The sequence below is a fragment of the Notolabrus celidotus genome, chromosome 10 (assembly GCF_009762535.1).
Source record: "Notolabrus celidotus isolate fNotCel1 chromosome 10, fNotCel1.pri, whole genome shotgun sequence".
Lineage (NCBI taxonomy): Eukaryota > Metazoa > Chordata > Actinopteri > Labriformes > Labridae > Notolabrus > Notolabrus celidotus.
The window spans coordinates 6,787,838-6,802,747 of NC_048281.1; the positions used below are offsets into that span (position 1 = coordinate 6,787,838).

At 40.8% G+C, this 14,910-nt stretch overlaps 1 protein-coding gene across 1 annotated transcript in view; it reads right to left on the bottom strand.

The window, feature by feature from the left end:
* thsd7ba (thrombospondin, type I, domain containing 7Ba) overlaps nucleotides 1-13,034 on the bottom strand; it is a 156,464-nt gene extending 143,430 nt beyond the window's left edge. Inside the window, exons 1-2 of the mRNA XM_034693559.1 lie at nucleotides 13,013-13,034; nucleotides 11,376-11,549 (exon numbers count right to left, since the gene is read on the bottom strand). Coding sequence (XP_034549450.1) covers nucleotides 11,376-11,549; nucleotides 13,013-13,031 — 193 coding nt within the window. The 5' untranslated portion in view covers nucleotides 13,032-13,034. The remainder of the gene's footprint in view (nucleotides 1-11,375; nucleotides 11,550-13,012) is intronic.
* Between the last annotated feature and the right edge of the window lie 1,876 nt (nucleotides 13,035-14,910).

Sequence of the window (14,910 nt, forward strand, 5' to 3'; positions counted from 1 at the left end):
TGAATATTAGATAATCTGTGGTGTGTACAGTGATGTCAGATAATTTGGGATGATGGTAAGGATTAAAGATAGATGAGGTAGGGGCAAATTCTGAGCATCGGAGGAGACAAAAATATGCCAGTAGGAACATGGATTCTAGGGTAGAGTTGATTATGGGGTTTAGGTAGCCTGAACAGAGAGACTGAATGCAGAGACTGAGGAGGTCAGAGGTGAGTGGAAGGCACTTCAAAGGTTCCTGTTTTCTTAAACCTTTTATCAACATTGTTACGTGGGAATGGAAGATGGAAGTGCAGTGGAGGCCAATAACTAGTTTGATGAAGAAGTTAATGCCAGCGAGGTAGGTTTGGTTGGTCGTGGACCGGATCTTTTGAATGGAGTGAGCGTGAGAGAACTCACAGGGGAGGGAGGTACAGGCTGCAAAGATGCAGCAGTAAAGTTAGAAGTCAAGAGAGCCCCATTGTGTGATTTAATTGAACAGCTGCATGCGCCTGGCTGCTTGACTGGAAAAATGAACATGGTAACTGCAGCAACCTGTTCCACTGAATGTTAGGGCCATGTCAAGAATGATTTATAAATGGTCATCAAGCTCAGACCCGCATGTGGGAAAGACTGAACAGATGATGTTGCAGTAAAGTGAAAAGGCTAGGGCGAATTCTGCCGTTCTTAAGTCTTTGGACCTGGAAATAAAAGGGTGATGGAGCCACAATGTGCCAAAGTTAGTTTGCATTTCTCTGGGCTGACTAATGTCGATAATGGATGGGTGGAGTCGCTGAGCTAAGTCCATGTAATTACCAGAGAGAATTTGATGGCGTAATGTGGGTGAGACAGGTGAGGGGCGGTTAACAACGGAAGCTGGCTGGTGACGAAAGCAAGGTTATTAACAGAGTGCGAGAAAATATTCGGGTATTGTGGAAGGGAGGGGGTGGGGATGGGGAGGTTTGAAAGGAGAGGTGAGTAGAAAAAAGAGGAGGTTGAGGATAGCCAGTTTGATTTAGCTGTAATGGGGCTCCTGATAGAGCTGAGGAGCTGGCTATGGCAGAAGTCAGACAGAGAGGGAGCAGGCACAGGGGGCGATACGACCTAATCCCCACCAGCGGCTGAGACCTGATGACGTCACGTCTGACGTCGCTGGCAGTAATTGGCCCAGGTGAGGAAGCAGGAAGCGCGGGGAAGTTCGGTTGTTGATGCTGCGGCGTTAACGAATGAAGAGTACAGATGGAATGATCTGGCCGCATTGTCATTGCTGTGGAAGATAACGCCTTTCGAGTTGAGGAACCATCGCAAGCGAGCCACGGTCCAGTTCCTGCTGTGGGACTTGGGTGGAGAACGTGGAGCCGGCAGCGAGGATTAGGGCACACCGCCCCATGATGAATAACCGGTGACAGAGCAGTGGGCTTGACGTGGAGAGGACAGGTACAGGCTGCTTTGGTGGAGCCTGTGGCGCCTTCGGTTCATGGCTCTTTCTGACGGTAAGGATGAAGCCTGTGCCCCTCTTGGAGATGGAGATACCTCGTTCGGGGAGCATGAATGGGTATGACGTGGCTGCAGCATGCTGACCACAGAGTGCAAGCTGGTCTGCGACTCCAGACTGTGGTCTGACTGCCCTTCTCCGAGGGAAGGATACTCTGTATGGAAAAGTTCATTGTATAGATCATCGTTGTAGCCGTGCAGATGAATGTGATCCTGCTCCCGAATTTAAGTTAACACCTTAACTGCATATAATGGCACCCTTTTATGATAACTGCTCTTACAGCATAACCCTCTATGCTCACCGGAGCTGTTTTCACACTACAGCTGTATATGTGTTATTTATGGAGCTGTGATTTGGGGTGATTCAGCTGCCAGGAGAGTCAGCAAACACAAGTAATTCAAATCCAACGCTCTGAATAATCATGGTGGATCTGTCAGCATTAGCATCTCTCTGCCCCGCAGGGACCTGTTACCCATGGCTTTGACATTCCCGTTGTACTTACCATGCTAACATCTCCAGAAGGCTTCAATTCCCAGGGGGCCCTGCTACATTTACTATTCCATTAACATTCTGGTAAACTGAAAAAAAAAAAAAAAACTTTGCAAGAAGCTAAGTAGTCTGTACAACGGCCTCTTTTGCATTGTGAGTACTTAACAGCACCATGATAAAGCCCCACCATCATCATGCCTTTGTACTTTTATAGTGAATCAGCAATGGGATGATATTAGTTTTCCAGTGTGTGATCTGACATTTTGTCACATACACTCACACTCAGACTTAAAAGATTCATTTGGAATTACTGATTGCATCAATCTGCTTCTCTACAATGTATGTCATCTCAGCAATTTATTTTGTTTTCCTATGCCTTGGAAGAGTTCCTTGTTAAGAACCAAGCGGCAACCTCTGGTCTCAAAACATGAAGCTACCATAAATTAGAGCATTGTTATTAACATCTGCTGAATGTACTCAATATCCGTATTGACTTTCTCTACCTTAGTTAAGCTTGACTGTTTGGGTAGCATGTCATTTCTCAGAACACTTTGAATGATACATAGGCCCCCAAGCCTTTTCCAGCACAGAGCCAAGTCACTCTTCAATCAGCCAAGAGGTGAATTCTCAATTACAACATTCACATTTCCAAAAATGTATCAGATTACTAATATCCAGCCAATACATCTGGATTACCATAATTCCCTTTTATCAGGCTGCTCTAATAAGTCTCTAAAGACTCTTCAGCTGGTTCAAAACGCTGCAGCTCGAGTCCTGACTAGAACTAGGAAGAGAGAGCACATCTCTCCAGTGTTAACTTCTCTACACTGACTCCCCATAAAATCTAGAATATCATTTAAAATCCTTCTTCTGATCTACAAAGCTCTTAATGGTCAGACACATTGGTATCTTAAAGAGCTCATAGTGCCCTATTACCCCTCTAGAACGCTATGCTCCCAGCATGCAGGCCCGCTTGTCTCATTTGGCGCTATACAAATAAAGACTGATTGATTGATTGATATCTCTATGACTACTGAATCTTCTAAATTCAACAGTGTTCAACTGAGTGATTGTGTTGCAGATTACCAGGAATAATTATGTAGTGTGAGCCAAATGTGTTCCAAACTACAGCAATGGAACAATCCAAAAGTAAATTAATTGGTAAAAAACTCAATTCTTTACAGCTATGTTTCCATAAAACATTTGTAGTGATATGCATGATCAGAAGAAGACACAATAAAAGGACGGTAGTGGTCCCTGATCCTTTAGCACAAAACACACAGGTTAAATCTTTTGATTTGAACCAATTGCTCTGATTTAGATTAAAAAGCCAGTTTTAGTCTGCAATTAAGTCAACACATACCAGGGGTAGAAGTTCAACCAGGATTTGGCAACATCCAGGTACATACTGACTTTAACTCTCAAGCATGTTAAAATATCTGACGCATAAAAATATTCCCATACGCAGCCTGCAGCTAACATAAAAGGGTGGAATAGACCAGCACCTGTTAAAGACATGTGAGAAGCACAGCTGGCAAATGAAGCATCAACACTCACAGTGGAAACAATCATCTTGTCTTTTTCTAGTAGGTATCATGACAAAAGCTCGTTCAGAAAACAGTTATTCCTGTAGGTTCAGTTTTTCCATTTAAGAAAAAGGAAAACCGGGCGTGTTTCGATCTCGCTATCACTCCCAATGTTTACATTCATCTCACAGCCGGATGCTGCCATCGTAAATCACGCACTGTCTCGTGAGAGTTGCGTTCAGAGCAGCCTCGGATTTAATCCTGCTGTAATGAAGCACACCAGTTTCATGGTCTCATACAGCAAAGCTTTTAAAACAGATAATGAGTTTTACAACAATGCTAGCTGGATTAAGTTAAATTGAATAAACACAAGACATATTTTAGTTATTTTTGTTATAGGAAAAAAAAACAGTGTGCAGCTCAACTCTCTTATCTCTTGTGCAACTATTATCTAGGCAAGCACAAGTATTGGATTGGGACTCGGTATCGGCGAATATTCAAAATTAAACAATTGTATTGGGATCGGGGGACAAAAAAGCGTATCGGGACATCCCTTGTAAATGTAATTACAACTAACAACCTATTTTACTTACCGTACTCTCAGAAAACTGTGCCCTTGACTGATCTTTTAATAGAGGGTGAAGCACTCTCCTTCAGTCTTGTATACACACACAACAAGAGAGGCAGTGATGTAATGTATTCAAACACCAGAGAGAGATGAGTGTGTGATGCATGGCTTTTAAATTATATTAAAGCCAGTGGAGCCCAGCCTTAGAAGCAGCTGTGTGGCTTTAAATTGGTTTCTAATAAGTCAAGGCAGAAACTGGCACAAGGCATTCACAGCTCAAAGTGTATTCCTTACGATTGCTCTTTTGATTATAAAGTACATATATAATAGGATGTTATACAATTACCTTACAATACAGGAGCTACAGTCACCCTCACCGCCCTACCAGCTTTAACCTGATAGTACAATCTCAAAGTCAGTCACTGCATGACGTTGCTAGGTCTAGCAGTTTTGAGGGGAACAAAGAGAGCACAAGAGAAATAAAGAACAAAGGAAATAAAATGTGCAGCTAAATGCTGGAAAATTACTGATACAATATGGCTGATGGAAATGAAACAACTATGTGTAATATACGTCTAACATCTTATAGTAATGGAAAAAGAACCACAGTCATGAATCTTCAATATGATAACGAGCCCTACTGTTGGTGAAATAATCCTATAGAGTCATGGAGGTAAGGGTTTATAGTTAATCCTATGCACATGGAACTGTTTAAAAGATGCAGAGAGGATCTTTTGGTTTTTGAAGGCTTGAGATATTAAACAACTATTGGAACCACATTTCTTAGCCTCAGATCAACAGTCAATGTGGGATGTTTTTTAACTCGATTCTCATCAGCCTGATATGGTATACTAGATTTAGACTATACATAGGAGATGTGTATGAAAGCAAATACATCACATTACTTTATTTTTAAACATCGTAAAAGCTGTTAAAAGCTTAACAGTGTTTACAAAAAGTAGGGGGAAAAGACAAAAATCTAGTGCCTGCCACAATAAAAGGTAGTGATAAAGGAGTAAACTTGTTTGGATTTAAGTGGTTAACATAATCCATCAAATAATGAAAATATATCTTCATTGCACCATCATGCAGGCCTGAAACCTTGGAACCATTGACTGCATGTATGCAGAATGAATAACGTGGCTTAATTTCTGCCTATCATGAGCTTTGAGGCCACCCTCTCTATTTTTAAGATTAGGCTTAAAACTTTATTTTTTGATAAAGCTTATAGTTAGAGCTGGCTCAGGCTTGGACCAGCTCTTGGCTATGCTGCTATAGGCTTAGACTGCCAGGGGAACTGACACACTGGAATTCTATCTCATCCCCCACCCACACTTATTTTAACTCTTCCTGTCCCATTAAAGTTACTAAACATAGACCTTTCTGGAGTCCCTGAGCTCCATAGTCTAGTCGGTTCCTCCGAGTCGATGCCATAGACGGCCTACTGCTGTGGACGTTCCAGACTCCAGCTGCAACAGCTACTACTACTACTACTATCCGTCTCATCACTACCATCTCTCTCTCTCTCTCTCTCTCTCTCTCTCTCTCTCTCGCTCTCTCTCTCTCTCTCTCTCTCTCTCTCTCTCTCTCGCTCTCTCTCTCTCTCTCTCGCTCTCTCTCGCTCGCTCGCTCTTATTCTCCTCTATCCTTCTTTCCAACCCCACAATGCTCATGGTGGATTAAGATGAGATAAGACTGAGTCCTGTCTTTAAGAGGGGACTGGATCTTATCCTGTCTTGATGTTGGGTCTTTGTTAATAATTTAACATATAGAATGGTCTAGACCTGCTCTGTTTGTAAAAGCGTCTTGAGATAACGTTTGTTGTGATTTGGCGCTATACAAATAAAGATTGATTGATTGATTGAGGCTAATGGAGCTGGAACTTTGATGTTTGATTCACAATGCATTCGCAAAGGGTTAGATGCACCACAAACGTCTGTGGAGCATAGCCTCTCCTTGCGTTAGTGTTGTTTACATACATTAAATGATTAATTGTGCATTGATTTGAGCAAAGGAGACTCATTGCAAAAAACACCTTATTCACACACACACCTGTGCTAACAGTCTTAGGTACTTGGAGTGATTTTTTTTTACCATCTTCTCGTCCATTTGTATGCATTTTAAATTATTTTGAAGAGAGAAATATCTTGACGCATGAAGCTGTGAGTTTTGTTGACTTCACTTGAGTAATGCTTGGATGTGGATTGGTGCCCTCTGTAGTAAAATGTAAATCAATAGCACTGTTACTGATGGCAGTTAGTTGTTATGAACAGTTTTAACATTTCTATACACTAAAGTATACTGCCAGTCTAATGTAAAAGTAGGACAGAAGAGATGTCAACACTGCATTTCTTAATTTGTGGCACTGAATTCAGCTGAACTCCGTACAGGTGTTTTATTTTAATGCATTGCTTGCATGCTACACTCACTTCTTGGCTGCAATTAGACGAAAACTAACCATATTACTTGCATCAACAAACAATTACCACATCCTGTATGTTCTTCACAATACATCTAGCTTGCTAAAGGAAAGCTTGTATTTTGAAGCACATACAGGAACATAATGGGCTTCATAGCTGCTCACGGACCTCAGATAGCAGTAAACTAAGCCTGTTATTTGATGTGGTTGGCAACACAAAGTAAAACTAGGGCTGCAGATCAGAACTGAAAGGGCCCTGAAGCCTTAGTGCATGTCCAGTTGTGGCGTATGTAAGGGTTTGCTACAAGTCACAGTGAGTTGAAATGAGTCCTGCCATTTGGCCCTGGGGCTTTTGTAGGCACCCGATCCTGTTACTTGTCCAGCCTAATAACAGGAAACAACAAATCAAGGTAACAGCTTCTTATATGGCCTCTGACCCAAAATCAAAATTACATCTGTTAACATTGCCATTCCCTGGGCAGATACTCCATTTAAGTAAGCTTGCATTTGAAATGTATTCTGAAGAAAAATCTTCTCTGGTGCTCGTACTGCAGTTATGAGGCAGAGAGGTCAGCCTCTCTATTCTGGCACAATTCGAGTCCCATTTTCGCCCAGTAAGCACGCACCTGTTTGTTCATGTTATTGCCCCAGTGACCCGGCTCAGCGCTAAAGGTGTCATCTACCCTTCAGATAAGTCTCTCCTCCAGGTGACTCAGGCACTAAACCTCTTCTCTGTCCATCTAGTTGGCTGTGCTCCATGCAGCCAGTCCGCCTCCTCTTCAGTTCCTTATTTAATGGCCATCCACCTGTCTTCTGTCTTCCCCGTCTATTTTTCCTCCAGAGCTAGGCCTACAAGGCTCAGAGGCCATGCTGTTGGGGGGACTGACCATAACCCTACCATCGCCAGCGCCACTCACTCCGCCTCCAATCAATTATCCTACCTTCTAAATTGGATCAATCTGCAGCTACAAACATGAATAGTTAGTGATAAAGAGACAATGTCATTCATTACAAAACAATGGGATTGTTTTATTGGCTTATTAGAGGCCTCTGATCTCTGTAGGCCCCCGGCTTCAGCCCAGTCAAGCCCATGCATTAAGGCAGCCAGGGCTGCAATTACAGTCTGTTGAAGCTTAACTGTCTATTAATGAAGGAACAGTCTTAATGGTTGTGAAATGACCTGTTTTAGACTCTTGCTTGACTGCATGCAGTGTAAATTCTTTGTTATCCTGCAGAATCATGTTATGTCTTCCTGCCTCTTACTTCTTGTGGGGCTATGATGAAAATACTGTATGTCTTCTTAAAACTATTTTAAGTCTGAGGCTGTTTGGAACCTATATGTTTGAATTAGTAGTACATATTTTATGTTACTGTTATATGGTGAGATATTTAACTTCTTCCTTATGTTTATTCAGTGTTATAAGTTATCCTATGTTTTCCTCTTGTCTGTTTAGTGATCCATGTCTTGTGTTGTAGTCCTTTGTGTATTTTCTTGTGTTTTAGTCTTGTCGTGTGTTTCCTGTTTTATTTTGCTGTTCTTGATCCATGTGTTTCCAGTGTAGTGTAACTTCCTGTCCTTGTGTGTTTCCCTCCTTTTTGTCTGACCTGATTAGTTTCACCTGTGTCCTATGTTCACGTCTGTGTTAATTACTCTGTGTATTTAGTTTCTGTTTCCCCTGTCCTGAGTTGGATCATTGTACGTCTCTCCTGTGTTCTGGTTTTTGTATCCAAGTATTCCCTTTTGAATTTAGTTTCTTAGATATTTGGTAAGTTTTTGTTCGTACCTTTTTTGTTCATTTATTATTGAATCTCATTTTCTCTGTCCTAATGAGGATAAATGGAGACAGGACCCAAGTGCAGAGAAAATAGGAATAAAGTAAAAATTTAGTAAATATTTTCAAGGAAATGTCTTGAAGCAGCCATGTTTTGGTGCTCTGCACTGTGCTCAGAGACTCAGATGAAGGCCAGGCTTTTAATAATTCTAGAGCTGTGTTTTTTATTGACAGCTCATACAAAACACACACTCACAGTGTACTCAAGAACATCTGTCTTCCATTGGCAAGTTCAGAATTTAAAGTGAGGTTGTTGATTATTCAAATATTTTGTCTTTGGTAAACCTTGGGGGAGTTTAATCAATGTTTGCTTCCAAGAACATTGTAATCAGACTCTGAAGAGCTTTACGAAATGAACAAATCTGAAACATGTGGTCCTTGAAATGTCTTCACTTTCTAAATTAAGTTTACCATTTAAAAAAAAAAAATTTTAACACAATATTTTTCATGTACAAAAAGCTGCCTTTCAACTGAAATTATTTTGGAATTTTTGGACACATAAGCTTTGTAAGGATGCCACATCTTCAGTAGGCTACATGGTGAGTACTGTTACATTCGTCAATATCTTTATTAATTGGGAAGTGGCATTACCAATCTGCAACCTCCGGTCTCAAAATAAGCCCATGCGGAAGAGCTAAAAAATGTAATTCATCGAGCATCTGCTTGAGGCTGGCTGCAGAAATACCAGAAACCACATACACACCAATTCAAAGAAGACAATCTTTGCAGCAGAAATGAACATGTTTAGGGCCTAGTTCAAAAAACGGCTTGGGTCTACTTAGCTAATTTCTCTATCGGCACACACTGTACGGGGGTGAATTTTTTTCTAAGGCGACGGATAAGAGGATATTAAGATTACGAGTTTTTGCCCAAATAAGGACATGACTGACTTGACTGACAGGTGGGAACACATAGCTGTTGGCTAGGAGGCTCAAACCCACCTCTTTCGTCACACTTTGACTGGTTGAGTTCAGCATTACCAATATTGCTGCCGCCGCCGATTGGCTTCAAAACAGCGCTCAGGAACAGATGGGTGACACCACGGATACTACTTCCATTATTTATACAGTCTATGGTTTTGACTCAACCACAGAGTCGAAAATGAAAGTGCCACTTGCACAGCAAGAGGGTCTTTGACGGGGAAGTGTCTTCTGCAAGCTGCTTCAGAAATGCATTTTGAATGTAGCTTTTAAAGCATCTGGGAACATGATGTGGGATATACAGAATTCATATAGAATATCAACATTCAACGTGTAATTAAGTATCAACAAAAATCTGAGTGAAAATAATCATCCATATCTATGAAAAAACTCTATTCAAAAACAGCATATTTTCCAGTTCAGAGTATTTCTCAGGACTGTGTGGGTATGGCAGCTAACTTTTTGATTGACGTGTCAATCAAACTAAACCATGGCAACAGTCACAGCGCAACATGGAGTAGCACAAAGACAAAGCCTACATGTTTAAGCAGCCTCAGTCTGAATCTGAATCCAAAAATCTCCAGCATCTGAAAATTATATATTTCAAATGGACTCTGAGTGCTGAGTTACAAAATACTTATAGTTTATCACTTTTATTATGACGTAGTCTCTACGTTCGGGGCATCAGGAACATGTGATGCCCGATGCAGAAGATGAAGTGCAGGAGGGCAGAGCACGGCTCAAGGTGCCAGTTTGGCTAAGCTCTGAGCTGTTTGGGGATAGTTAGTACACCGGTCCTGGGGAAATGAGCTGAAACCTTGAGCCACGGCCCAAAGTTTCCCCAATCCATTGCAGTTAGGAAATAGAAGAATGACAACAAGCTGTCGTCTTCAGCAGTGGATATGCAGCCAGGGACGGCACACACAATTACAGCGGTGCAAAGAGCAGAGAGATAGCTATACAGACAGATTACAGGCAGTACGTTATTAGCAATCAAGCTAACAGCTAAGACAACACAGAGAGGAATTTGCTCAAAAGTTAAGAGACGGAGTAGTTTTGTTGAACATATGTGGCCGTGAATTTGTATGTTCTTCATGATTGGTTCGATATTTTATGTTGTAATAAATATCCAAGTTAACCCTGCCTTCTTTAACTTAGAACGTTATCAAAAACTTGACTGAGAATATTAAAAAAATTTAATAAAGTTCAGTTCTAATATTTTTAGCTGTATGAAAGTATATAAATGTGACTATACATATCATCGTTAGAAAGTTTTTGTTGATTTGGGTTACCAGAGGCTTTAAGTATATGAAGGATTGACCTTGGGATTCCCTTCAATGGCCTAATATACACACATCATGCATAGTTTTCAAAACATATAAAGATCATATTTTTTTCTTCTATCTAAAACATATCTACAAAAGCCAATACATTCATATTTACACTCAAAAAAAACATTGCAAAATGCTGTTGAAACTTTTTCAACAATATCTGGAGCGGAGCTAGACTCTCAGCCCGCTCACCATTCACTGCACATGCCACGGGGGCCCCCCTACTGAGAGTGGTCCCAACCTCTGCCCCCACAGTTACTCTGCTTTTGAACAAAATACCACTATATAATACTATAAAATACCCCAACAGAATATACCATGATATATTGTTATTGCTACAGTTTTTCATTAAACCGGTCACTTAACCACAGCATGCACATCATCATAATAATCCTAGCCCTCCATAGGGCTTTGGATAAGGCAAGGGCCCTCTTGCGAAATGATGCCCAATAGCAGCCAGTGGATTTTCCTTCTGAATCAGAGACAATGACTACTTTCCACATAAAAGCTGGTTGCAATGATATTGAATGTTTTCTCCTATGCAGAATGTTTACTCCTACAATCAGAAGTAGAAATACCTGACTACTGTTTGAGATCCCCCCAAGACACTAAGTGTGTGAGCACATGTCATATATCCAATAGTACCTTAACAATTTCAAAGAGATCTTTATGTGAAATCATGACACTTGAATTAACTTTTAACATCCCAGAACACACTTGATGCAATCCTAGAAAGTGATAAGTTATATGTGTCATAATCATGGGTGTTGAAAATGGTATTTATGGTTTACAAAAAAGCAAAAAAAAAAATAATTTTACCTTCTTTCCATGAGAAATGATGGTCCTTGGAAAACACAATGTCTGACTGGACCAAAAAATAAAGGGGCAATAGCAGATAGAGGCTGAAGTAGGTCCCTGCTTGCCGTATCCATGCATCAAAACCAAAGGCATCTCTCACGGCCATCCTCCAGATCATTGCTCCCTTGTGTATTCCTGCGGGGAAAACATGAATTACCTCTGTAATTTAGTGCCTTGAACCCGATGTACCAAATAAAGTCACTTTAACTCTATCAAAAAAATTATGAAGGTAAGTCCCTAATATTCTTCCTGCATCATTATGTATCATATCTGTTGTCAAATCATGAATATGACTGTAAGAGCCTGTGCCTTTTTCTCCCACTTAAATCAGAAATAATAACACAGACCTGAGTATCTCGGTCTTCCAAGAAAGAAGCGGATACAAGTTATGAAGGCAGGGGTTAGTTAAAGCTTAGGCTAATACTGGGTATTAGTACCTTTGTATTGCAAGTTTTTCAGTCCTATCTCCTGCGTCTGTGATTCATGTCCTCAGGATTAGTCTTGGATCCACTAGACCTAATTGTGTTGAACCAACAGTGAAATGAAAGATTATGGAATTAAATCTGCAATACCCAAGGTTTTGCGAGACTGATGTAATGATGGTCCTGACTGCAAGGATTCATTTTGCAACATTAATTATTGCTGCACTGTAGCCCTTAAGTTTTTTAATCATTTGCTTTTAATTCTAGAATGCAAATCTATATCTATGACTGAAAATCTCTCTCTCTCTCTCTCTCTCTCTCTCTCTCTCTCTAGATATATTAGGGCTGTCAAAGCTGCTATAATGCCACTATTTTTTGGACGCACGATTAACGCATGCACGTTCTACGATCTGTAATCTACGTCAATGTGATATGCTGCACAGCCCACTATAATAGTCAGTCTAGAGGTGATATAATTGCAGTACCAAATAATGCCACAAGTTGGAGCCTCCTTTCTGTGTTGTTCATATGAGACTCCATGGTCTTGTGCTCTGACCATAGACTGTGGCTCTTAAGGCGGATTTATACTTCTGCATCGACTCGACTGCGTGGCCTACGGCGGAAGTCCGCATAGCTCCTGTACCTAAGCAGAGGCCTAAGTGCGTAGCTGACGTGCGCCTCCTCCAAAATCTAATTACCCGGAGAATTGACGCGAACCGCAAGCCCTGTGATTGGTCCGCTCGGCGGCTTTGTATTTCCCGCATTTACAGCACTTCCGAGATCCCCACTCATCAGCCGTGTATTTCATCTCCTCCTCTCCATTGTTCATGTAATCATGTCTGTATGATAAACAGCAACATGTATCAGCTGTAGATTAACAGAACACGCTCTGAATCTCTGTGGAAAAGTAAACAGAGATCGTAGCGGGGCCGGAAGCAGGCGACCGGCTATCAGAGAGACCACACTACCCTCAAGCATTCCGGCGGAGAATTGCTGCGCATCATGGACACATCAACGCACAAGTATGTGGTTCTCATGTCCGGGTCAGCCCCTGCTGCCTAGGGGCGACGCAGAAGTATAAATCAGCCTTTACAGGGAGAGGACAATAGTTGGTGATAAATTGGTGCTGATGTTATACTGCTTATGTATGATTAGTGAATAAATCGACGCAGAGACCTGGCATTGTATGGTTCATGCTGCTGTAGACGCTCCGGACTCCAGCTGCTCCAGTGGCAAAAGCTACTTCTACTACAATTCGCTCTTATTGTCCTCTTTCTCTCTTTCCAACCCCAATTGGGTCTAGGCAGATGTGTGTCTAGCATGAGTCTGGTTCTGCTCGAGGTTTCTGCCTGTTAAAAGGAAGTTAGTCCTTGCCGCTGTAGCTAGCTAAATACTGTGTGGTGCAATGCTCATGGTGGATTAAGATGAGACAATACTGAGTCCTGTCTGTAAGAGGGGACTAGATCTAATCCTGTCTTGATGTTGGGTCTTCATAATTGAAAATAGAGTACGGTCTTGACCTGCTATGTTAGAAAAAGCGTCTTGAAATAACGTTTGTTGTGATTTGGTGCTATATAAATTAAGATTGATTGTTTGATTGATTTCAATGGAAGAGTCCAGACGCTCTATACAATGTGGATTAAAACAGAATTTGATGGTTTGAAAATAATTGAAAGCCTATATGTAATTGACATAGCACAAAAAAATACATATCAAACATTGGACCTGAAAAGTGTTGTTGTTTCATGAAACACGTGCTTTTTTCAAACCATTTGGGACAGGGACAACTAAATACTCAATACGTTATGTGTGTTTTTTAATAAACTTTGTTGATACAATCAAAATATGATTTTCAAGACACCCTTTACCTGAGGAAGATAACTGTCAGGCATCCCTTCTGGTGTTCTTACTGATGCAGTGGAAGACGTTTTCATGAATCTCTTCGCAGAGGACCATGGATAGGGGGGCTCATAAGATATTAAATCCGACAGAGATGGTAAATCAGCTGTGCCAAGCCTTCCGCCTGAAGCGTCATGCATTGGTGTGATTCTTTTTGAACCAACGTGTAGAGGGCTGGGACTGTGTCACACATCAAACATTACTGCTGGCATCACTTGCTCTGTCAAGTACCCACTCCTTGATGTTCCTACTTGGGTTGGCACAAGAAGAGTCAGTCTGGGCTAGAGGGTCTAAGAGAAAGGAAGACAGATAGAAGGGAAAGGAAAAAAAGATGAGAGGCATAAATATGTAACATATAGTATTACTTAAAGATGTATTTTGACTGCCGTACATTACATTGCGATGATGATATCAGAGAATAGTTCAGTAGCAGCTTGAAGTTTTGCTATCCCATGACATTCACTGATTAAATGTCAACACTCCAGCCAAGTCTGCATTGAAGCTCATCTTGAAGAAACCCATATTCTAATAACACCCAGTGTTGTTGTCAACTCCCAATCTGCTTCCACACTGATCCAGCCTCTGTGCCATACTCCCTTGCCATAATATTGTGGCTTAATTATACTTGTGTATTCTGCTTCACTACTCCTCCTGCTACTCAGTAGTTCAATGAAAGCAAACACATTTTTGGTAAACTGAACTGAACAGCAATTAATTTAGTTTTTATTCACTCTCATTGTTTTGGCATGTATTACAACCTTTCTGTACTTAGGGAAAAGCAAAGTTGAAACTGAACAAATCATCAACAACGAAAAAAGTAGCTTTCATTGAATAGTGCAAAATCGTTATTTATGGAGTTAAAAAATACATCTTAATGCATCATAAGACAATTGATAGTATCTATTTCATAAGCATCTTTGTTTCAGCAAGGGTTTTTGGAAGCTATAATCACAATAAGTGTTCTGTATCTATACATGCTTATTCAAATGTTGGACCTTTAAAAAGGAGTGTAGATTTTAGCACTGTCCATCTCTTATTGCTTAGCTAAATAACATTGCACTATATAGCCCTGCAAGTCTCTCAGAGGCCAATTGTTCTATAGTTATTGCAAATTAGCTTTCACCATAGACATTCTCTCGATGTTATTGATACATTATGATAAATGTTTAAATAGA